The sequence below is a fragment of the Saccopteryx bilineata genome, chromosome 2, assembly GCF_036850765.1.
Source record: "Saccopteryx bilineata isolate mSacBil1 chromosome 2, mSacBil1_pri_phased_curated, whole genome shotgun sequence".
NCBI lineage: Eukaryota > Metazoa > Chordata > Mammalia > Chiroptera > Emballonuridae > Saccopteryx > Saccopteryx bilineata.
Window position 1 is genome coordinate 375,257,189 of NC_089491.1, and position 25,597 is coordinate 375,282,785.

The following is a 25,597-nucleotide window of genomic DNA, read 5'->3' on the forward strand; positions in this document are numbered from 1 at the left end:
ACTTCCACTTCCGGAGGGGGCACCTCTTTCATTAGTGGTCAGTGAGAGGAGCATAGTTCCCACTGAAATACTGGTCAGTTTGTTGATTTAAATTTACTTGTTCTTTATTTTAAATATTGTATTTGTTCCCGTTTTGTTTTTTTTACTTTAAAATAAGATACGTGCAGTGTGCATAGGGATTTGTTCATAGTTTTTTTTATAGTCTGGCCCTCCAACAGTCTGAGGGACAGTGAATTGGCCCCCTGTGTAAAAAGTTTGGGGACCCCTGATCTAAATTGTTAGTAAAATTCATAGTATTTAAGAATTGAAAAAGGCCCGTGGCTCAGTGGACAGAGCACGGGCCCAGTGTATGGACGTCTTGGGTTCAGTTCCTAGTCAGGGCACACAGGAGAAGCAACCATCTGCTTCTCCCTCCTCTCTCACTTTCACTCCTGCAGACAGTGGCTTGACTGGTTCGAGAGTGGCCCTGGGAGCTGAGGATAGCTCGGTTGGTCCAAGCATGTTAGCCTCGGTTGCTAAAAATAAGCTTGGTTGATTCTAGCATTGGCCCCAGAGGGGGTTGCCAGGTGGGCCCTGGTCAGGGCACATGCAGGAGTCTGTCTCACTATCTCCCCTCCTCTCACCTTAAAAAAAAGAAAAGAAGAAAAAGAAGTGAAAGAAAGGTGAATCATCTAATTAAACTCTGAATTTAGAAGTAGATAAAAAAAGAAGTATACCAGGAAAACTGTAAAAGATTTGAAATCTATACTATCAATGCCACTTTCAACATGGTACACAATAGGGACATATATCATAAGAAATACTATGCTCTGGCCAGATAGCTCAGTTGGATAGAGAATTGTCTAGAAGTGCAGAGGCTGCTGGTTTGATCCCTGGTTAGGACACCTACAGGAAAAGTCAATATTCCTGTCTTTCTCTCTCCCTTCCTACCTCTCTAAACTCAATTAATTAAAAAAAATATACTAGACCTAGTTAGACAATGACCTATAGTCTAAAAAGTCTGTCTCCTAATAATATAAAGGCAAGAATTATCAATCTAGGGGGAAGGTTTCAAGAATTCTATGAACTCTCTGAAATAGCATGCAACATTTTAAACACGTATGTATGCAACACTTTAAAGGTATTTTTTTTTATTGGATTTTTTTTTTTTTTTTTTTACAGAGACAAAGCAAGAGTCAGAGAGAAGGATGGATAGATAGGGACAGAGAGATGAGAAGCATCAATCATCAGTTTTTCGTTGTGGCACTTTAGTTGTTCACTGATTGCTTTCTATATGTGCCTTGACCATGGGGCTACAGCAGATAGAGTAACCCCTTGCTCAAGCCAGCGACCTTGGGCTTAAGCTGGTGAGCTTTGCTCAAACCAGATGAGCCCGCGCTCAAGCTGGCGACCTCAGGGTCTTGAACCTGGGTCCTCCACATCCTAGTCCGATGCTCTATCCACTGCGCCACCGCCTGGTCAGGCTAATTGGATCCATTTTTAAAAAACTTTTACTTATTGATTTTAGAGAGAGATGAAGAGTGTGTGTGTGTGTATGTGTGTGTGTGTGTATGTGTGTGTGTAAGGGAGATATGTTGTTCCAGTTATCCATGCATTCATTGGTTAATTTTTAAATGTGCCCTGACCAGGGATTAAACCTGCAAACTTGATATATCAGGATGATGTTCTAAACAACTGAACTACCTGGAGTAGGCCAGAGCCATGTTTAAAGAGATCCATGACCCCCCAAAAAGTTAAGCAACACTGCATTAAAAAAATATCTTAGCCTGACCAGGAGGTAGCACAGTGGATAGAGCGTCAGACTGCGATGTGGAGGACCCAGGTTCGAGACCCCGATGTTGCCAGCTTGGGTGCAGGTTCATCTGGTTTGAGCAAGGCTCACCAGCTTGCGCCCAATCAAGGTTGTTGGCTCGAGCAAAGGGTCACTCGGTCTGCTGTAGCCCCCCCACCCCCCGTCAAGGCACATATGAGAAAGCACTCAATGAACAACTAAGGAGACACAACGAAGAACTGATGCTTCTCATCTCTCTCCCTTCTGTCTGTACCTATCCGTCCTTCTCTCTGACTCTGTCTCTGCCACACAAAAAAAATTCTTAGATTTAACTACAGCCTCATACAAATTTAGCTACAGTCTTCTACAAAATTGCAAAAAGTAGACAAAAGATACAAAAAGACAACTCAAAAAATAAAAGTAAAACTGATAAACATGAAAAACACTCAGAAGTAATGTAAGAAATGCAATCCAAAATAATATCATATGTATTTCACCTAACAAGATGACAATTTAAAAAAATAGGCCCTGGACAGTTGGCTCAGTGGTAGAGCATCAGCCCAGCACGTGGATGTTCCAAGTTCGATTCCCAGTCAGGGCACAAAAAAAAAGTGCCCATCTGCTTCTCTACCCTTCCCCTTCTTGCTTCTTCCTCTCTCTCTCTCTCTCTCTCTCCCCCCCTCTCTCTTTTTCTCTCCTGCAGCCATCGCTCAATTGGAGCGAGTTGGCCCCAGGTGCTGAGGATGGCTCCATGGCCTCCGCCTCAAGCATTAAGAAAAGCTCAGCTGCTGAGCAATGCCACAGATGAGCAGAGCACTACCCCTTGCTGGGTGGATCCCGGCTGGGGCACATGGAGGAGTCTGTCTCTGAACAAACTCCTCCTCTCACTGAACAAACATAAATAATAAATCAATGTGCTCAATGTTAGGGAGAATAATATTGATAGAGACTCAGTGGCGGGAGATAAATTAATACTCTCTTCTCAAAGCAATCTAACATTAAAAATAAAAACCCATTTGACCAAATAATTCTACTTCTCAGAAACTGTTTTAAGAAATAATTGAAGGCCCTGGCCAATTGGCTCAGTGGTAGAGCGTTGGCCTGGCATGTGGAAGTCCCAGGTTCAATTCCCAGTCAGGGCACACAGGAGAAGCACCCATCTGCTACTCCATCCTTCCCCCTCTCCTTCCTCTCTGTCTCTCTCTTCCCCTCCCGAAGCCAAGGCTCCACTGGAGCAAAGTTGGCCCAGACGCTGAGGATGGCTCCATGGCCTCCACCTCAGGCGCTAGAATGGCTCCAGTCGAAGCGGAGCAAAGCCCCAGATGGGCAAAGCATCACCCCCTGGTGGGCACATGCAGGAGTCTGTCTGACTGCCTCCCACTTCTAACTTCAGAAAAATACCCCCCCAAAATATAATAATTGAGCCTTATGTGTGGTGGCACAGTGGACAGAGCATTGTCCTGGAATGCTGAGTTGCTGGTTCAAAACCCTAGGCTTGCCCAGTTAAGGTACATACAGGAAGCAATTACTACGATTTGATGCTTCCTGCTTCTTCCCCCACTTTTTCTCTCTCTCCCCTCTCTCTAAAAATCAATAAATAAAATCTAAAAACAAGAAGTTTAAATGTAAAGATTTTATGTGCAAATGCTATTATATATAAATTTTTTATTAATTCATTTTATTTTATTTATTTTTAGAGAGGAGAGAGAGAGAGAGAGAGAAGGGGGGAGGAGCTGGAAGCATCAACTCCCATATGTGCCTTGACCAGGCAAGCCCAGGGTTTCGAACCGGCAACCTCAGCATTTCCAGGTCGACGTTTTATCCACTGTGCCACCACAGGTCAGGCTTATATATAAATTTTTTAAATTTTAATTTAGCCTGACCAGATGGTGGAGCAGTGGATAGAGTGTCAGACTGGGATGCAGAGGACTCAGGTTCAAAACCCCAAGGTTGCTGGCTTGAGCACAAAGGTCACTAGCTAGAAGCCCAAGACACTGTCTTGAACCCAAAATTGCTGGCTTGAGCAAGGGGTCACTTGCTCTGCTGGAGCCCCCCCAGTCAAGGCACATATGAGAAAGCAATCAATGAACAACTAAGGAGCCTTAATGAAGAACTGATGCCTCTCATCTCTCTCCCTTCCTGTCTTTCTGTCCCTATCTGTCTCTCTCTCTCTGTCACACACAAAAAAATTTATTTATTTAGAAATTAAACTAGCAACTAATTGCATGTTAATAATATGGGAAATTGCTAATAACAAGTTATAAAACACTAAATAAACTTTGATCTTGGTAATGTTAAAATAAATATATGTAATATAAAGTACTAGAAGGAAATATGCCAAAATGCTAATACTATAGTGGTTTTCTATGAATGGTGGTATACTGGGATGGAGTAAAAGAGAAGTGAATTTTCTTTTTTCTTATTCTTCTATATTTTCTTTTTTTTTAAAAAGATTTTATTTATTGATATTTAGAAAGGTGGGGGGGAGAGGGAGAGGAAGAGAGAGAGAAAGAGAAGGGGCAGAGGATTTTACAGAGACAGAGAGAGGAAAGGGTAGAGGAAGAAAGGGAGAGGGAGAAAGGGAGAAAGGGAGAGAGGGTGGGAGAGGGGGAGAAAGAGAGTGGGGGAAGGAGGGGAGAGGGAGAAAAAAGGGGAAGGGGAGAGAGGGTAAGGGGGAGAGGGGAAGGTGAAGAGAAATAAGCATTCCTTTGTTGTTCCGCTTCGTTGTGCATTCATTGGTTAATCCCTACATGTGCCTTGACTGTGGATGGAATCTGTAACTTGGGTGTTTCGGGATGCTACTTTAACCAACTGAGCTAACTGGCCGGGCCACGATCGTATCCTTTTAACATTCCAGATTATATTCACAGATGCCATCTCTTCAAGCTGCCCACCTCTAAACCTTCAGACTTATTTCAATAAAAGTAGATTAGATGTCATATACAGACTTCATACAGTTGTCATATACGTCAACGTAAGTACGGAAACAATAAACAATTTCACCTCCGAAAAAAGACAGAAGTTACAAATCCAGGAAAACAAACCTGAAGATTGTTTTACAAATAGTTGCTTTGAATTCTAAACTGTATCAGTGGAAAAACTATATAAAAATATGGATGCACATAAACAACAACCTAAAGGGATGATGTAAAAATGAGAGTAAGAAATAAATTCACAGAGAGGAAAAGCTGATGATTGCCAGATAGGAAAGAGTGAGGAGATGGTCAAAGAAAAAAGGTAAATGAGATTAAGTACAAACTGCCAATTATAAAATCAGTCACAGGGGTCCAGCACAGAGAATATACTCAGTAATACTGTAATAATTATGTATAGTGACAGATGATTACTAAACTTGTGGTGATTACAACATAAGAAATATGAATGTCTATAAACTATGTTGTGCCACTGAAAGTAATATAATGTTTGTAAACTATAGTGAAAAATCAGAGTGGTAAATGAGTTTTAACTTCCATTATTGTTATAACTTGTAAAAAAAACTTTAAAACATTGGTTGGAAGAGAATCTTATAATTGCTTATATGCTGACCATATTAGGTGGTATAGCAGACTCTAATTTTAATAATAATAATTTCTCAAAGTGTAAGAGTACAGTGATAAAGAATAGACATTTTATAAAATAAATACTGTTCAGCATAAAAACAATCTGCTAATATCTTAACTCTGGCATATGTTTAAGACTGGCATTCAGTATAAACTATTAAACAATTCAGATAGGCCCTGGGTCGGCAAACTGCAGCTCGCAAGCCACATGTGGCTCTTTGGCCCTTTGAGTGTGGCTCTTCCACAAAATACCACATGCAGACGCTACCTCGATAAGGAATGTACCTACCTATATAGTTTAAGTTTAAAAAATTTGGCTCTCAAAAGAAATTTCAATTGTTGTACTGTTGATATTTGGCTCTGTTGACTAATGAGTTTGCCAACCACTGAGATAAGCAAACAAGCTAAGAAAGTAAAATAAGATGTACCAATCCACCCTGTATATAATTCTTTGCTCATTAGTACCTTTGTCCTTCTTGAAATCCAGTGCATCTTGTTTATCTGTGACAATTTCCTTCATGTTAACAACACTTCGGTGGATTAGTTGACGAAGAATTTTGATCTCACGGATGGCTGTGATTGGGAAGCCTTCTTTCTCATTGTCTAGTCTCACCTTCTTCAGGGCTACTAGCTCTCCTGTCACAATAAATTCAAAATGTTACATTATCAATTAGCATTTTTTGGCCACCACCATGAACCAGCCTATATATGCCCTCGCTCTGAAAGACAGATTTAGATTTAATGCCTATTTCCATGCTTTGTCAGATACTTTTATATCTTAAAAAAAAAAAAAACCTGTAAGTTTCCTTTCCTAATTTTGATTTCATTAAGACTTGAATTTTTAAATTCATTTTCAATTAAGACTTAAAAATTTTGGTTATGTATGAGGCCCCGGGTTCAATCCCCAGCATCTCCACCAAAAAAAAAAGAAAAAAAAATTTTTGGTTATTAAAATATACCAATAATTCAACTACATCATTTTATCTTCAAAGACTAACTCCCCTTACCAAAAACAAAGAGCAACTTACACATTTTATTATCACCCTCTCTTAAATTCCAAATAAACTTATTATAAAACATATACAATAAACAACAAAAAGAGGAGGATTTTTAAACTGTAATAATCACACTATTCTTTTGGAAATTTTTAATCTAGTTACTTTTAGAGACCAAATTAGAACTCAAAATTTACTTTTGCTAAATTCACTAAGACATTAATTAGTATTGCTAACTTTTTAACCTGACATCTAGAATTTTGTGGGAATATTTACCTGTGTCTTTGTCCTTGGCTTTATATACTTGGCCATAAGTTCCCTCTCCAATAATCCCAATAATGTCAAACTTATCCACACAGCGTTTCCCCCAATCACTTTCTGTTTGTCTTCTTTCTCCATAACGAGGACAACAAATTCTAAAAATGGCAAAACAAAAATAAAAACAACTATTATTTTTAAAATTTAAGTCTAATCGAAGAAAACAATTCTTGTATGATTTCTCTGACTCCTGAATCTTTTAGTAATTTATTAAAAAGGCAGGGAATTAAAAGACATGAAATAGTTTAAACAGTCTCTCACAATGGCTGAATTTTTTTTTTTACTTTAAGACAAAAGCTAATAATAGGTTTGCTGCTTCCTTTCCGACCTCTCTTGAATATTTGCTTCCTCAACTACAGAATGGGAAAATAATCCCTACATCATAGGGTTACAATAAAATATGAAACATTGCCAATAATACATGATCAATAATGCTAATAATCAGAGGATCAAACCCAGATTCTACTACATTTATGACATGGCAATTTATATGATTAAAGAAAAAAAATCCCACATCTATTAATTTTTCATTAATGTGTACATGGTTGACATGCCCTGACTAAAAGGGCCTTTTTTTTTTTTTTGTCTTCAATACTCTAAATACTAAGAACTCAAAAGATACAATGGAATCAATGTTCAAAGTACATTTGGATTGGAGAAATTACTGCTTTTCTTAAAAAAAAAGAGCTAAGTATCTATGGATGCAGATACATGGGTATCCTAAGTAGGCTTTTATCGATTAAAATCAAATTAAAGATATATATCAGGGCCCTGGCCGGTGGGCTCAGTGGTAGAGCATCGGCCTGGCGTGCAGAAGTCCCGGGTTCGATTCTCGGCCAGGGCACCCAGGAGAAGCGCCCATCTGCTTCTCCACCCTTCCCCCTCTCCTTCCTCTCTGTCTCTCTCTTCCCCTCCCACAGCGGGGCTCCATTGGAGCAAAGATGGCCTGGGCACTGGGGATGGCTCCTTGGCCTCTGCCCCAGGCGCTAGAGTGGCTCTGTTCCGAGGGGCAGAGCATCGCCCCCTGGTGGGCAGAGCGTTGCCCCCTGGTGGGCATGCCGGGTGGATCCTGGTCGGTCGGGCGCATGCGGGAGTCTGTCTGACTGTCTCTCCCCGTTTCCAGCTTCAGAAAAAAAAAAATTAAAAAAAAAAAAAAAAGATATATATTAGGCCCAATCTTCTATGATCCTACCAGTGTAGGTTGTAGAAGTGTGAGATTTAGAACCCAAGGTTCTTCACTGTAATAAAAGCTGTAGTTAAGACTCACTTTGGTCTTTTTTTATATGATTGCTGAGGTGGTGTGATTGCCTTTGGTTCTGGAGAGTCTGGGGGAGATGGATCCCCACCAGGGAGCTCTGGAGGGAGAGGGAGGTCCGTGAGCAAGTGACGTGGCCTTTGTTCCTTCTCTTTCTTTACAGGTTTTGAAGGCAGAGTTTCTTTTGGACTAAACAATAGAGATAAAGAGAAGAAAAAAATCCCAATTACTTAAAGGATGCAAATAAAACTTTCAAATATTATAATATCTATTAAAAGATTACAAAGATTTTACTTTTTAAGGAAAAAATACCTATAATACAAGGTAAGAAAAAGGAGCTTATCAAAGCTAAAAATACTTTGATTTTGCCCTGGTCAGACAGCACAGCTGTCAGAGTGTTGTCCCAAACCACAAAGGTTGTAGGTTTGATTCCCAATCAGGGGATATACAGAAACAGATTGTTTCTCTCTCTCTCTGTCTCTCTCTAAGATAAAAAACAAACGAACACTTAATTCTGGGATACTACTTGTAGGCCCTTCAACAAACTCTTGCTTTAATGTTCTTCCCAAGATTCTATTTGGATTTTTAGTGAGATGAAATAAAATGCAGAAACTAGTCATCTTAAATTTGCGAAGTATCACTGCAAATCATGGAATCACCAAACCTACTCTCTATTTTAACCAGCAAAGATTTAAATAAAGAATGAAAGCTCAACAATGTAATACTACTATACTGCTCACAAAAATTAGGGGATATTTTATAGATTCATATTCACTTTGAATTTTTTTATATTCACCCCTAATTTTTGTGAGAAGTATATATTACTAAAGATGTGGCAAGAGCCCTGGCCCGATAAGCTCAGATGCTTAGAGCAGCACCCCAATATGCAAAAGCAGCATCCATCATCAGTAAGAGAACATACAGGAACAGACTGATGTTTCTGTCTCTCTGTCTCTCTCTCTCTGTCTCTTCCTCTAAAATCAATTAGAAAAAAATAGATGTGGAGAGAACTGGAAAAAGTGGTATTTTAGAAGTTTGAAGAAAAAAAAGCTGGAAATCAAAATTATTGAAAAAAATATACTGACTTATTCTATTGGTTTGGAAGAACAAGTCAATCATATCTAGCTAAAATGAATAAATAACCCTAAAATATCTAAGAAAAAATAATCCAAGAAACTTATTTCAGAATAATTAAAGCAGGTGAAGCAAGATTCTCATGAAAAACAACAAAATATAGTCAATGGGGGAGAAAAGAATGGCTTTCCTGGAATAGACTAGAAATCTGTTTTGGGATACAATTTTTTTAACTACTGCAATTTATTTATGAGTCAAGGATTTTGTGACATGAATGTCCTCAGAAAAGACAGTGCAGTATACTAAGTCATGCCTACAAATAAAACCATGTTAGATAGTAAACCTTTTCTATTCCATCATAGAACCAGAATGTTGAAAAGGATCTGAGAATCTTAACCACACTACAGTAGGAGTTTCCTCCACTTTTTTGACAAGTGGTTATTAAAAAATATTTTCTCTTTTTAAAGCAGATTGGGACTTGAGCACTACATTTCCATTCACAAAACTTGCTCTGAGTTACTTCAGAGCAGCTTTATTTACAACATACCTAGACAGGCTTATGATTTTGCTACTCTAAACAAAACTTTTCTCTGATCAAGTAGCTCAGTTGGTTAGAGCACAGTCCTGATATGCCAAGGTTGTGGGTTCAATCCCTGGTCAGGGCCCATACAAGAAAAAAAGGAGGGGAAAAAGCCTTGGCCAGATAGCTTGGTTGGTTAGAGCATTGTCCCAAAGCACAGAAGTTGCTGGTTCGATCCCTGATCAGGCACTTACAGGAATAACTCGATGTTCCTGTCTCTCTCTCTCCCTTCCCCTCAATGGGAAAAAAGAAAAAGAATCAACCAATGAATGCATAAATAAGTTAAACAAATCAATGTCTCTTTCTCTCTCCCTTCTTTTCTCTCTAAAATCAATAAAAAAACAACAGCAATGAAAAAACACTTTTCTTTGGAAAACAAACCCTACGGATAGTTTCCATCAAGTTGGTTCAGCTTAACATACTGATTTCTGGAGGCCAGGTACATGCAGTTGATAATTATAGGGGATAAAAAGTTTAAAAGTGGATCTCAGAAGATGAAACATATTCTTTCATAAATACTTCCATCAAACCATAAAGAACAGTTCTATCCCTTGCAAGTACCTTTTAAGCATATTGCTGCCCTTTGTGTGTGAAACAATCTCAAAAGCTACTTACTTACTTCCTACCAATTTTCAGCATTTTAATCTCCTGTAAATCACACATAATAGAATCTAGATTAGTTTGTACCATATCAACCAAAAATGAAATACAAAATGATCACCTGAAACTTTGTTATATTATTACTAGAGATGAACTTAAAACATTACAATTTATAATTTTTCTGCCCTAGGAACAAAGCCTATTATCAGGAAACTCTTGAATCAGGATGCAATATAGATTTTTAAAATTTTCCCAATTTTTGCCTGACCTGTGGTGGCACAGTGGATGAGGTGTCAATCTGGAATGCTGAGGTCACTGGTTCAAAACTCTGGGGTTGCCCAGTCAGGGTGCATACGGGAAGCAAATACTACAAGCTGATGCTTCCCACTTCTTCCCCCTTTCTCTTTGACTCTCCTCTATCTCTAAAATCAATCAATAAAATATTTTTTTAAAATTCCCCCAGGCCAGTAGGCTCAGCCTTAGAGCATTGGCCTGGCGTGTGGAAGTCCCAGGTTCAATTCCCAGTCAGGGCACAGAGGAGAAGTGACCATCTGCTTCTTACCCCTTCTCTCCCCTCCCCTCCTTATTCTTTCTTTCTTTCTCTCTCTCTCTCTCTCTCTCTCTCTCTCTCTCTCTCCCCCCCTCTTCCCCTCCTGCAGCCATGGCTCAAATGGCTCAAGCAAGTTGGCCCCCAGCGCTGAGGATGACTACATGGTCTGGCCTGAGACACTAAAATAGCTTGGTTGCCAAGCAACAGAGCAAGCCCCAGATGGGCAGAGCATCACTCCATAGAGGGCTTGCCAGGTGGATCCCTAGTTGGGGTGCTAGTGAGAGTCTGTCTCTCTGCCTCCCCACCTCTCACATAAAAAAAAAAATCTCCAATTTTTAAGACATTCAGGGAAAAACAATTCCTCACTTCCCAACTAATATCAGATATTTTTTTAATTCCTGAAAAAATAATTTAAACATTTTTATTTTTCAATTACAGTTTGTATTCAGTATTATTTTGTATTAGTTTCAGGTGTATAGCATAGTGGTTAGCAGAATATTCTTTATATATTTCAATTCCTCATGATTCAGAAATACATTACTTATAGGTTCTGCTTCACTAGAATCAAAAGCATCTGAATTCTCTCACTATCATTTCATGTAAGGTCAGTCTATATTTTATATTTGGGTCTTACTTTTCTCCAAGTTTTATTTTTTGAGTTCAAATACAATTTGCTACTCTGAAAATATACAGTGTTTCTGAAAAAAATCACATTAGCATGTTTTTCTCTTTCTTTTAAAAAGATTTTACTTATTCATTTTAGAGAGAAGAGAGAGAGAAAGTAAAGGTGGAGGGTAGAGCAGGAAGCATCAACTCCCATATGTGCTTTGACCAGGCAAGCCCAGGGTTTCGAACAGGTGACCTCAGGCCAATGCTGTATCTACTGCACCATCACAGGTCAGGCAGCATGTTTGTTTCAAAAAAGAGTAAGTGTTTGACAGAATATGTATGTTCTACTAATTCAGGGTATAAAAGTTGAACAGAGGCCAAACCCTGTTTCAATAAATTCTAATGTTCCAAAATCCCTGGAATATGGATGGCCCATAAAATTGCAATGCTTAACAACATTATGATCTTTACCCTTTAGTGAAGGGTATCAGTAAAATGCAGCTCTAAATAGTGCTGAGGAAACATGGATGTTGAGAAGTTCTAACACAGGAGAGCAAACACTGATTAGCTTAGAATCGGTACTTCTTGGTGCCCCAGTTATATCTGTAGACAATTCACACATATGGTGAGTACGTTGCATAATCCTCATATGTAATTTTTTTAAAAGTTGCCAAGCTCCAGGACTGCCCAAAGTTTAAAGTCTCTTGAAATTTAGAATGAAGGCATTTAATCTGTACACTGTAAACATCTCTAATAAAAAGTTTATATTGTTAAAAAAAGTGTGAATTTACATATAAACTATTTAAAAAGAAAATTTCATAATTTTAAAATTTCAACAGCATAAATACATAAAATATAATCACGAATCCTCTTCCTCTTGAGACAGGTTGTTTAAAAAGTGATTTGTATTTACAAACTTAAATTAAAAATTTGAGTTGAATACATTAAAAATGGAAAACAAGCATTCTATTAGCAAAATCCTAAATCAAAGAAATGCTCACAGAGATCCTTTCTTTAAAAAAATTTTTTTAACTTATTAATTTTATAGAGAGAGGAAGGGAGTAACAGAGGGAAAGAGAAAGACAGAGACACAGAGAGAAACATTGATTTGTTGTTTTACTTTTTTTGCAACTGAGCTACCTGGCCAGGGCAGATCCTTTATTTTCTTTAAGAGCTCAATACTTTAAATAAACAGCCCTTAAGAACAGTATAGACTAGCTCTGGCCAGATAGCTCAGTTGTTAAGAGTATTGTCCTGAAGTGCAGAGGTTGCCAGTTCGATCCTCGGTCGGGGCACATACAGAAACAGATCCATGGCCCTATCTTTCTCTCTCTCCCTCTCCTCCCTTCCTCTCTCATTAAATCAGTAAAAAAAAAAAAAAGTGTAGACTCTACAGAGGTCTAATAAACTTCAAATGAACTAGCTATCAAAAAAAGATTTAAAAAAACCCAATGTGGTTAACTGAAAATTTAACAAGTATACAGATGATCTCTTTAAAAGCAAGAGCTCCTGATGAACAGCTGTGTGTTCACGAAGAATGTGCCATAGTGAAGTGGTTGTTTGGCAGCCTTTGTTTCTTGAAGCCAAGAAATGTAAACCATGTATAAGAAGGGCTTTCTCATTACTAAAAGATAAACTGACTCCTGCATTTGATACTTGGGTTAAAAAACTGCCCAATCCATATGTCTGAAAGAAAAGTTTCATTCTTTTCCCAACAGGATTTTAACTAAAAGACAAACCCTCTAATACAAACTTAATGTCATCCATGTGCCAAATGATTTAACTACATGCCCAGTGTCATTTCATACAAGCCCTAACTCTGGCTCCTTCAGCATTTTTACAGTGGTACCTTGAGATACGAACAGACCAACATACAAATTTTTAAGATATGAGTTGTAACTCGGTTCCTATTTTTGTTCAAGATCCGAGCAAAATTCCGAGATACGAGTCGTGATTCAGGAAGCTACCGCTAGTTGGTGCGTTGGCGCACAGGTCCAGTATCGGCGGTTTGATACACGAGATGACTGACTTACGAGCTTGATTACAGAACGAATTAAATTTGTATCTCAAGGTACCACTGTACTTATTCAAATAACCTGTATTTACTGATTGTATTCTCTGTTCTGTTTAAAGCACTGTAGACAATAAAAAGATATACGTCATATTCTCAACATTTAAGCTGCTGAAATTTCATATAAAAAGACAGAATATAAGTGAGACCTATGTACAATTTTTAAATTTCTTCCTGAAGTTTCCCTTTATTTATTTTTTAATAGACTGATTTTGGAGAAAGAGAAGAAGAGAGAGAGAAGCATTCATTTGTTGTTTCATTTCATTGTGCATTCATTAATCACTTTCCGTATGTAACCTAACCAGGAATCAAACCTGCAACCTTTTGTTTTGGGACGACACTCTAACCAACTGAACTGAAAAAGGCCTATTTATTTATTTTTACAGGGACAGAGAGAGAGAGAGTCAGAGAGAGGGATAGATAGGGACAGACAGACAGGAACGGAGAGAGATGAGAAGCATCAATCATCAGTTTTTCGTTGCTGTTGCAACACCTTAGTTGTTCATTAATTGCTTTCTCATATGTGCCTTGACTGCTGGCCTTCAGCAGACCGAGTAACCCTTTGCTCGAGCCAGCGACCTTGGGTCCAAGCTGGTGAGCTTTTTGCTCAAGCCAGATGAGATGAGCCCACGCTCAAGCTGGCGACCTCGGTGTCTCAAACCTGGGTCCTCCACGTCCCAGTCCGACGCTCTATCCATTTTTTATATAAAAAATATAAAAATATATTTTTTAACTTACTGATTTTACACAGAGGAAGGAAGAAAAAGAAATGGAGAAACATTGATTTGCTGTTCCACCCATTCATGCATTCATTGGTTGATTCCTAAGAGCCCTGACCAGGGATGGAACTCACAACTGTGGCATATTGGGATGATGCTCTAACCAATTGAGCTACCTGGCCGGGGCTCTGAACAAAGTTTTCTTACATAAAGATTATTTTTCATGTGAAAGATAAGTGCAGGCAGTACATGCACAGAGTAGCACCAAAAAAAAGTGATACACATACAATCACCCCCCCAAAAAATCTTGAACTTAAAATTAATATATAGTGAAAAAAAATTGATAAAGAAGTCTTCCATTTTTCTACCTTTAATAACTTATTTGTATTACATAGGAAAAACAACTAATAATAATCATATACTTAAAAATAATCACACTGAACCCTGGCTGGGTGGTTCAATGGATAGTGTCGTCCCATCCTGGTGCACCAAGGTTGTGGGTTCAATCCCTGGTCGGAGCATGTACAAGAAGTAATAAGTGCACAACTAAATGGAACAACTAAGTGGAACAATGAGTTTGATGCTTCTCTCTCTCTCTTAAATCAACAGGAATTTTTTTTAAGTGAGAGGAGGGGAGATCGTGAGACAGAGTTCAGCATGCACCCCAACTGGGATCCACCTGGCAACCCCCGCCTGTCTGGGTCTGGGGGAGATGCTCAAATCAACCAAGCTGTTTTTAGTTTAGCACCTGAGGCTGATGCACTGGGGCCAGCCAAGCTATCCTCAGCACCCAAAGCTGATGCTCGAACTTAACCAGCCAGTGGCTGGGGCAAGGGAAGAAGGAGAGGAGGGCAAGCGGAACGGGGAGAGAAGTGGTTAGTTAATTTTCCTGCGTGCCCTGACTAGGAATCAAACCTGGGCCGATGCTCTATCCACTGAACAAACCTGCCAGGGCCTTAATGGAAAGATTTAAAAAAAAATAGTTACACTGGATTATAAGATATTTATACTTCCCAAATCAGAATGAATATGTAACAAAAATGGTCTGCTCACTTCATTCTCTCTCATACACCTTGTGTGTGTGTGTGTGTGTGTGTGTGTGTGTGGCAGAGACAGAGAGTCAGAGAGAGAACAGATAGGGACAGACAGGAAGAGAAACAGATGAGAAACAATTCTTCGTTGCAGTTCCTTAGCTGTTCATTGATTGGTTTCTCATATGTGCCTTGATGGGGGAGGGGCTACAGCAGACCGAGTGACCCCTTGCTCAAGCCAGCGACCTTGGTTGGGTGCAAGCTGGTAAGCCTTGCTCAAACCAGATGAGCCCGCACTTAAGCTGGTGACCTCAGGGTCTCGAACCTGGGTCCTCCACATCCAGGTCCGATGCTCTATCCCCTGCACCACCACCTGGTCAGGCTTTCTCATACACATTCTTTGTTTGTTTGTTTTTGTTTTTAATTTTTTCTGAAGTTGGAAACGGGGAGGCAGTCAGATAGACTCCCGCATGCGTCCGACCGGGATCCACCCGGCATGCCCACCAGGGGGCAATGCTCTGCCCCTCTGGGGCGTCGCTCTGTTGCGACCAGAGCCATTCTAGCGCCTGAGGAGAGGCCATGGAGCCATCCTCAGCGCCCGGCCCAACTTTGCTCCAATGGAGCCTTGGCTGTGGGAGGGGAAGATAGAGACAGAGAGGAAGGAGAGAGGGAGGGGTGGAGAAGCAAATGGGCGCTTCTCCTGTGTGCCCTGGCTGGGAATCGAAGCTGGGACTCCTGCACACCAGGCTGATGCTCTACCACTGAGCCAACCGGCCAGGGCCCTCATACACATTTTTAAAGAAAGCCATACAGCCTGAGTAGGTGTTGGCACAGTGAATAGAGCATTGATCTGGGATGCTGAGGACCCAGGTTCAAAACCCCATGGTCACCAGCCTGAGCATGGGCTCATCTGGCTTTAGTGCAGGCTCACCAGCCTGGGTGCGGGGTCACCAATTTGAGTATGGAATCATAGACATGGCCCTATGGTCACTGGATTGAGCCCAAAGGTCGCTGGCTTGAAGCCCAAGGTTGCTGGCTTGAGCAAGGGATCACTGGCTTAGCTGGAACCCCCTGGTCAAAGCTCGTATGAGAAAGCAATCAATGAACAACTAAAGTGCGGCAACTACAAGTTGATGGTTCTCATCTCTCTCCCTTCCTGTCTGTCCCTGATTCTCTCTCACGCTTAACAAGAAAAAAAAAGGGGGGGGGGGGAGACAGGCACACATACTCAAGTGAGCACTGAATAGTCTTACTTTACTCTTCATGGCCAATCTAAAATACAGAAATCCCTATGTGCCATCTATCAGCATCATTCCACCTCTGAAAATCTGTACTCTACAAACCCATGGTAGGTAGATTCAGTAGTTACTTGGTTAGCTAAATAAACATTTCAAAATGAAGATTCTTAGCCACACTGATATTGTTCTAGCCACTATATAAACTAATATTTAAATGAGGTTGTTGTGTATAGATAATGGCTTAGGATTGCTTTAAATGATGTTTAACTGACTATATTCCTTTACCAACAAAAACTATAAAAACAGCCTGACCAGGCGGTGGCACAGTGGATAGAGCGTCGGACTGAAATGCTGAGGACCCAAGTTCGAGACCCTGAGGTCGCCAGCTTGAGCGTGGGCTCATCTGGCTTGAGACAAAAAAAAAAAGCTCACCAGCTTGGACCCAAGGTTGCTGGCAAGGGGTTACTTAGTCTGCTGAAGGCCTGCAGTCAAGGCACATATGAGAAAGCAATCAATGAACAACTAAGGTTTCGCAACGAAAAACTGATGATTGATGCCTCTCATCTCTCTCCGTTCCTGTCTGTCTGTCCCTGTCTATCCCTCTCTCTGATTCTCTCTCTGTCCCTGTAAAATAAAAATAAAATAAAGTAAAATAAACAAAAACTATAAAAACATAGCTTCTATCTATGAATATATTGACTACCTTCAACAAATTTTTCTACATAAATCTCAGGTACTGTTCTTTTCCTCTGTAGTTCTCAGGATGTGGCAGAATTTATAAACATCTATTAGAAGAAGCATGTGTGCCCTGGCCGGTTGGCTCAGCGGTAGAGCGTCGGCCTGGCGTGCGGAGGACCCGGGTTCGATTCCCGGCCAGGGCACACAGGAGAAGCGCCCATTTGCTTCTCCACCCCTCCGCCGCGCTTTCCTCTCTGTCTCTCTCTTCCCCTCCCGCAGCCAAGGCTCCATTGGAGCAAGGATGGCCCGGGCGCTGGGGATGGCTCTGTGGCCTCTGCCTCAGGCGCTAGAGTGTGGCTCTGGTCGCAATATGGCGACGCCCAGGATGAGCAGAGCATCGCCCCCTGGTAGGCAGAGCCTCGCCCCTGGTGGGCGTGCCGGGTGAATCCCGGTCGGGAGCATGCGGGAGTCTGTCTGACTGTCTCTCCCCGTTTCTAGCTTCAGAAAAAATGAAAAAAAAAAAAAGAAGAAGCATGTGTGCCTGACCTGAGGTGGCGCAGTGGATAAAGCGTTGACCTGGAATGCTGAGGTTGTCAGCTCAAAACCCTGGGCTTGCCCAGTCAAGGCACATATGGGAGTTGAAGCTTCCTGCTCCTCCCCCCTTCTCTCTCTCTCTCTCTCTCTCTCTCTCTCTCCTCTAAAATGAATAAATAAAAATTTTAAAAAAATTAAAAAAAAAAGAAGCATGTGTAATTTTTCTTTAAACTCAGACTTACCATCATGAATAGTATTAGAGCCATTCTTTTAAATAGTCCTTTTTCCCCCATTGATTGCACTTACACCTTTTTAAATTTTTTCTTATTGGCCCTGGCCAGTTGGCTCAGTGGTAGAGCGTCAGCCTGGCGTGCAGGAGTCCTGGGTTCGATTCCCGGCCAGGGTACACAGGAGAAGTGCCCATCTGCTTCTCCACCCTTCCCCCTCCCTTCCTCTCTGTCTCTCTCTTCACCTCCTGCATCCAAGGCTCCACTGGAGCAAAGTTGGCCCAGGCGCTGAGGATGGCTCCATGGCCTCTGCCTCAAGCACTAGAATGGCCCTGGTGGCAACAGAACAACGCCCCAGATGGCAGAGCATTGCCCCCTGGTGGGCATGCTGGGTGTATCCCGGTCGGGCGCATGCAGGAGTCTGTCTGACTGCCTCCATTTCAAACTTCAGAAAAATACAAAAAAAATTTTTTTATTTATTTTGGAGAGAAAGAGAGAAAGAGAGGGAAGAAGTGGGAAGCATCAACTTGCAGTAGTTGCTTCCCGTATGTGCCTTGACTCAGCAAGCCCAGGGTTTCGAACTGGCAACCTCAGCATTTATCCACTGTGCCACCACAGGTCAGGCTATTAATTGATTTTAGAGACAAAGAAAGGAAGGGAGAGAGAAGGAAGCATTCATTTGTTGTTCTAGTTGAATGTGCATTCATTGTTTGCTTCCTGTATGTACCCAGGGGTTGAACCCACAACCTTGGCATTTCAGGACAATGCTCTAACCGAGCTAACTGGACAGGGCCACACTTGCGCCTTATTAAAAGGAGCAGTGGGTAGTTTGGAAACACATAGACATAAAGGGCTGAAATATATCACTGTTCAAATTACTTATTTTGCTTGAAAAGTAATGGAGGGTTAGGAATTGGTCTAAGATGCAAGATCAGTGCTACTTATGTATTTTTGTGCTTACAATGAAAGTTTGGGGCAGTAAACTGAACTCATATCCTAGAGAACAAGAGGGCAGGTACTCAGTAGAAAAAAAAACAGTATAGCCCTGGCTGGTTAGTTCAGTCAGTTAAGAGTGTTGCCCCAAAATAACAAAGTTGCAGGTTTGATTCCAAGTCAGGGCACACACAGGAAGCAGCCAAAAAATGCACCACTGAGTAAAACAACAAATGCTTCCCTTCCCCCTCCCACTTCTCTCCCTTCCTCTCTCTGTCTTTCTAAAAACCAATGAAAGTTAAGCGCTGGCTGGTTATCGCTGGAGTGTCATCCCAGAGTGTGGAGGTTGCTAGTTCGATTCACTGGTCAGGGCACATACAGGAGCAGTTCCACGCTCCTGTTTCTCTCTCAAAAAAGTAAAGAAAAAAAACCAGTAACACAAACACTCTCATGGCATATGTCACTGCTAAATCATGTTCGGTGGTACTTGTCTAGCTAGTCCTGCCAAGAAATTAAATAAATAATGCCTTCCATAAAATCATATTTATGCTACATAATCATTTAATCAGTTCTCAATACTCAAAGGACTCATTAAAATTAGAGCTATTCCCATCACCCCAGTGTGAATTTATATTCTAATTAGTAAAGAGTCTACATATTATTATTTTATTTTATTTTTTTTTAGCAACAGAGAGAGAGACAAAGAGAGAGACAGAGAAAGGGACAGGCAGGAGCAGATAGGCAGGAAGGGAAAGAGATGAGAAGCATCAATTCTTCATTGCAGCACCTTAGTTGTTCATTGATTGCTTTCGTATATGTGCCTTGACTGTGGGGCTACAGCAGACCAAGTGACCCCTTCCTCAAGCCAGCAACCCCACGCTCAAGCTGGTAACCTCAGGGTTTCGAACCTGGGTTGTCCGCGTCCCAGTCCTACGCTCTATCCACTGCACCACCGCTTGGTCAGGGATCTACATATTATTCTTTTGCTCATTATTATAGGATAATTTATTTTTTTTAACAGAGCTTTTGAAATAAACCTCGTTTATTTTTCTCCTGGATCAGGAGAATAAAGAACTGATACAAAAGACATTTTGGGAACCACTGAGGATAGGTCAGGATTATTATTTATATTATTACTGAATTTATTAGAGATATACTAAAGTACTCAGAAGTGTCAAATATCTAGTTAAAGCAAATGTGGAAAAAAGTTAAAAATCTAGGTGAAGAGTATATAGGTGTTAATGGTACCATTCTTTTAATTTTTCTACAGCTATTAAAATTTTCAACATACAAACTTAAGGAGAAAAATGCTACCGATTTTTTAGAATTTAAACCAAGGACCTGGCCAGGTGGTTTAGTTGGTTAGTGTTGTACTAATATGTCAAGGTTGCAGGTTCAATCCCTGGTCAGGACACATATAAGAATCAACCAATGAATGCATATGTAGGTGTAACAACAACTCAATGAGAGTGAACAACTTTCTCTAAAATCAATTTAAGGCCCTGGCCAGTTGGCTCAGCGGTAGAGCGTTGGCCTAGCGTGCGGAGGACCCGGGCTCGATTCCCGGCCAGGGCACACAGGAGAAGCGCCCATTTGCTTCTCCACCCCTCCGCCGCGCTTTCCTCTCTTGTCTCTCTCTTCCCCTCCCGCAGCCAAGGCTCCATTAGAGCAAAGATGGCCTGGGCGCTGGGGATGGCTCTGTGGCCTCTGCCTCAGGTGCTAGAGTGGCTCTGGTCACAACGGGGCGATGCCCAGGATGGGCAGAGCATCGCCCCCTGGTGGGCAGAGCGTCACCCCATGGTGGGCGTGCCGGGTGGATCCCGGTCGGGCGCATGCGGGAGTCTGTCTGACTGTCTCTCTCTGTTTCCAGCTTCAGAAAAATGAAATAAAAAAACCAACAACAACAAAAAAAAAAATAAAATCAATTTAAAAAAAATTTTTAAATAAAACCTGAATTAAAATAAGCCTTATCAGTAAATAAACTTATGAGAAAAAGGATTCTAGGCCTCAAATTGTAATTCTTCCTAAGGAATGTCATAAACAAAAACTTTTCCAATGAAAACCAAACATCAAAGGCATTTCCTATTCCTAAAAGCATTCTAAATAGCCATGCATTAGAGCAGTTTCAACAAAGTTTGAGAAAAAATGTATTACATTTAGATCAAGAGGGTTTTCTCAGTTAATTATGGGACTTACCTATCCATGTCATCTTCTCCAAGTAATAAGGGTGGGAGGGGCAGAGGAGGTAACGTTGAGGTCTTTAGGTGTGGAATAGCAGCTGTTACAGATACTTGAGTCTTCACAGAAACCTGTACAGGGGGCTGAGAATTTGCCTGAGAGGACAAAGCAGATGTCCTTGGGTGAGTAGAAGGGGGCAAAGTTGAAGTACTAGAAACAGGAACCTGACTAAAAGCTGGTTGGGGAGGAGGCAGAGGCGGTTGCTGTGAAACAGCTGGTAGTGGAGGCAAAGGTGGCAAAGGGGGTGTCTGAGGTGGAGGGGTAGTAGTTGGTAAAGGAGGTGGAGAAGTAACTGCAGGGAGAAGTGGAAGGGTCTCCTTTTCTGATGTCTCTGTCTCTTTAGGAGTAACAATCTCCTCCTTTAACACCATGGGTTTAGAGTCCCTTGTTCCCTGAACTTTCAAATCTTTAAGAACAGTATGCTTCTCAGAGTTCTCATCCACCTTTGCTTTCCCTATATCTAAAGAATTTTTGGCCTCTGTGTTTAGATGTGTTACATTCACCAGTTCAGTAACTGGGGCAGATTTTTCCAATTTTAAACCTCTGGGTAACTTTTTAGACTCCAAACCTGAGTCCTTAGCCTCTACTGAACTGTTCTCTTTTCTAGCCAAAATAACAGGTGAACCCTTGGATTCCTTTCCATCCATTTTTGCTGCAGCAGCAGCTGCTCTTTCCTTCTTTTTCCTACTAAGTTCAGCTCCCAAGCTCGAGTTCAATGGAAGCCTGACAGGTGAAATACTGGAATGTCGACTGCGTGACCCGGATCTTTTCTTTTTATTGTGAGAAGATGAGTGTCTTGAATATGTGGGACTTCTACTTCTAGACTTCATGGATTTCCTAATGGAAAAAGAAAAAGGTACTTTAGTGGATAAGCTATAGCAATATAAAGAAAAAAATTTAGTTAAACTATGAAAAAATATGACATAAAAAAATCACTTTTTTACTGACCAGTGCTCACGCTGTGGACAGAGCATCAACCTGGGACGCTGAGGACCCAGGTTTAAAACACGATGGTTGCAAGCCTGAACATGGGCTCATCCAGCTTGAACACAGGCTTGCCAGCTTCAGTGTGGGATCATCAAAATGATTCCAAAATCACTGGCTTAAGCAAGAGGTCAGTGGCACAGCTTAAGGAGGTTCCCTCACCCCCGCCAAGGCACATATAAGAAGCAATCAATGAACAACTAAAGTGCCGCAACTACGAGTTGATGCTTCTCATCTCTCTCTTTCTCTCAAGGAAAACAACAAAAATCCATTTTGAATAAGTCAGCATTCATAAAAATAGATTAGGTATCAAATAATAATAAAACAATATTGGCTCATTAATTGGTTTACTAATTGTAACAAATGTACCATACTAATGTAAGATGTTAATGAGAAAACTGGGTACCAAGACATAAAACTACAATGCATTATCTTCACAATTTTTCTGTAAAATTAAAACTATTCTAAAAAAGTTTACTTAAGAAATAGATTAGAACGAAAATGTAATGACAATATATTTCAATCATGTAACACTAAAAATTATTTAACTGAAGGAATATTGATCGATATATTTTCCCCATGTTGGAAAATACCTATATTCACAATGTTTACTTTTAGAATTTTCGTTTCAATTTCTCATGAAGTGGAAACATGATTTAAAAAGTCATACTTTATACTAAAGGTAGGTTATATCAATCAGGAAATTAAAAGTAACTAGCATGCTTCACCAAAATATAAATTTTTTAACTAGAGAACTAGTTAATTGACAGATCCCAGAAAAAAGAATTTGTTCCTTATATGCTCAGTATATAACTAAGTTGTGCCTATATAAAACAAACTCCCAAGATACAAGAGTTAGGACTTAAAATATATAAATTAGAGAAACTTAACCCTTATTAATTCTTTTTGCTTTTTAACTAAAGCCTAATGTGGGCCCTGTTTGAGAACAAAAAAATGTATTACACTTAGATCAAGAGGGTTTTCTCAGTTAATGGGACTTAACCAGCAGATAACTTAGTTGGTTAGAGCATTCTCCCAATATGCCAAGGTTCTGGGTTCGCTACCTGGTCAAGGCACATATAAGAATCAACCAATGAATGCATAAATAAGTGGAAAAACAAATCGATGTTTCTTTCTCTTCCCCTTCTCCTCTTTCTCTTTGAAAAAATAAAAAAGCAATCAATAAAAATTATTTTTAGCCTGACCAGGTGGTGGCACAGTGGATAGAGCGTCGGACTGGGATGTGGAAGGACCCAGGTTTGAGACCCCGAGGTCGCCAGCTTGAGCGCGGGCTCATCTGGCTTGAGCAAAGAGCTCACCAGCTTAGACCCAAGGTCGCTGGCTCCAGCAAGGGGTTACTCAGTCTGCTGAAGGCCCATGGTCAAGGCACATGTGGGAGAGCAATCAATGAACAACTAAGAAGTCGCAACACGCAACGAGAAACTGATGACTGATGCTTCTCATCTCTCTCCATTCCTGTCTGTCTGTCCCTGTCTATCTCTGCCTCTGTAAAAAAAAAAAAAAAAAAATTTATTTTTAAAGCCTAATGTGCTTAGCCTGACCAATGGTGGCGAAGTGAAGAGAGAGTCGACCTGGGATGCTGAGGACCCAAGTTCAAAATCCCAAGGTCGCCAGCTTGAGTGTGGGGTCGCCAGCTTGAGTGTAGGCTCACCAGCTTGAGCATGGGATCATAGACATGACCCCATGGTTGCTGGCTTGAGGCCCAAGGACAATGGCTTGAGCCCAAGGTTGCTAGCTTGAGCAAGGGGTTATTGGCTCAACTGGAGACCCCTGGTCAAGACATGCATGAAAAGGAAGCAATGAACAACCAAAGTGATGCAACTATGAGTTGATGCTTCTTCTCTTTCTCTCCCTTCCTGTCTTTCTCTCTTGCTTAAAAAAAATGCCTAACGTGCTTAGGCTTCAAGGTGTGGGGTGGCAGGAGTTGGGGGTAGCACTAAAATTATAATTGGAGAAAACATAATTTGCCCAGGAGTATAAAACAAATTGTTTCCATTAAATCTTCAATATCTTCCAATGCCTCCCTTTATCTTTCATCTTTGGTAAACTGACATGAATCAAAATGTTTCGAACAAATAGCATAGGTGTGTAGAGGAAACAACTCACATAATGTTTGGCCATCATTTTCTTAGACCTACACTATTTTTTAGAATTTTGCTCCAAAAACTTAGTTAAAATATAAAGTCATTATTAGAATCAAAGTACTCAAAACAACATACAGTAAACATGAAGATATGAACTATTTAAAGTAGTTATTTCTCTAATTGAATATTAGCTGGGATAAAATTAACACCTCTATCCCAGGAGAAACTTCTAAAATCCTAAACACTAAGTAATGTCAGAAACCATGCTATATAAAACCAGTTTCCATAATCTTTCAGCATGACTAAATCTTCCTAAGGAACTGGAATTTCTGAATAGAAGACTACTGTTAATGGGACATTTGGATGGCCATATACTAAATATAATTAAAGTTTTTTTATGATACAAATGCTGTACTTGAGATCCAGACCCACTTTTCAAGGGAACACAAGGGGAGAGAAAGGACTACAAATAGATAAATTCAGGAAACAATAAAAAATGTCTTCAGGCCTTGCCCAGTTAGCTCAGTAGGGTAGAGTATCATCAGGAAGTGCCAAGGATGCAGGTTTCATCTCAGGTCAGTGCACATACAGGAAGCAACGAATGAAAGCACAACTAAGTGGAACACCACCAAATGAATCCCTCTCTCACTCTCTCCCCCTTCCTCTCTCTGCCTCTCTAAAAATCAATCAATTTAAAAAAATCTTCAGCCTGACCTGTAGTGGCACAGTGGATTAAGCATTAACCTGGAATGCCAAGTCTAAAACCCCAGACTTACCCAGTAAAGGTACATACAAGAAGCAATTACTACAAGTTTATGCTTCCTGCTCGTCTCCTCCTCTTTATCCTCTCTATAAAATCAATAAATCTTGGGGGAAAAAATGCCTTCAAAATCAAATGTATTTTTTCTCCTAAATTGTTAGGTTTCATCCATCTGAAATAAAATGGCTAGTATTGATCATTTTTGATTTGGTAAGTGCAAAGACCTTGTATTTCTGTCAAAGCATTTTGTCTTTTAAAAATATGTTGCCCCCCCACCTGACCAGGCGATGGCACAGTGGACAGAGCGTTGAACTGGGACGCAGAAGACCCAGGTTCAAGACCCCGAAGTTGCCAGCTTGAGTGCGGGCTCATCTGGTTTGAGCAAGGGCTTGAGCCCGTCACTGGCTTGAGCAAGGGGTTACTCGGTCTTCTGTAGCCCCCTGGTCAACGCACATATGAGAAATCAATGAACAACTAAGGTGCGATAACAAAGAGTTGATTCTTCTCATCTTTCTCCCTTCCTATCTGTCTGTCCCTATGTCCCCTATCTGTCCCTCTCTCTCTCTCTCTCTCTGTCTCTATCAAAACAAAATAAAAAACAAAACAAAAACAAAAAAAATATGTTGCCCCGACTGGGTAGCTCAGTTGGTTAGAGCACTGATCCGATACACCAAGGTTGTAGGTTCCATCCCCAGTCAGGTTACATACAGGAAATCAACCAATGAATGCATGAATAAGCGGAACAACAAATGGATGTTTTTCTCTCC

At 40.6% G+C, this 25,597-nt stretch overlaps 1 protein-coding gene across 5 annotated transcripts in view; it reads right to left on the bottom strand.

Moving 5' to 3' along the window:
- Nucleotides 1-25,597, bottom strand: part of CDK12 (cyclin dependent kinase 12) — a 94,237-nt gene that overhangs the window by 63,096 nt on the left and 5,544 nt on the right. For all 5 annotated transcript variants that reach the window (XM_066263747.1, XM_066263748.1, XM_066263744.1 and 2 more), the window contains exons 2-5: nucleotides 20,940-21,818; nucleotides 7,912-8,088; nucleotides 6,603-6,742; nucleotides 5,797-5,967 (exon numbers count right to left, since the gene is read on the bottom strand). In XM_066263747.1, the coding sequence (XP_066119844.1) occupies nucleotides 5,797-5,967; nucleotides 6,603-6,742; nucleotides 7,912-8,088; nucleotides 20,940-21,818 (1,367 nt within the window). The remainder of the gene's footprint in view (nucleotides 1-5,796; nucleotides 5,968-6,602; nucleotides 6,743-7,911; nucleotides 8,089-20,939; nucleotides 21,819-25,597) is intronic.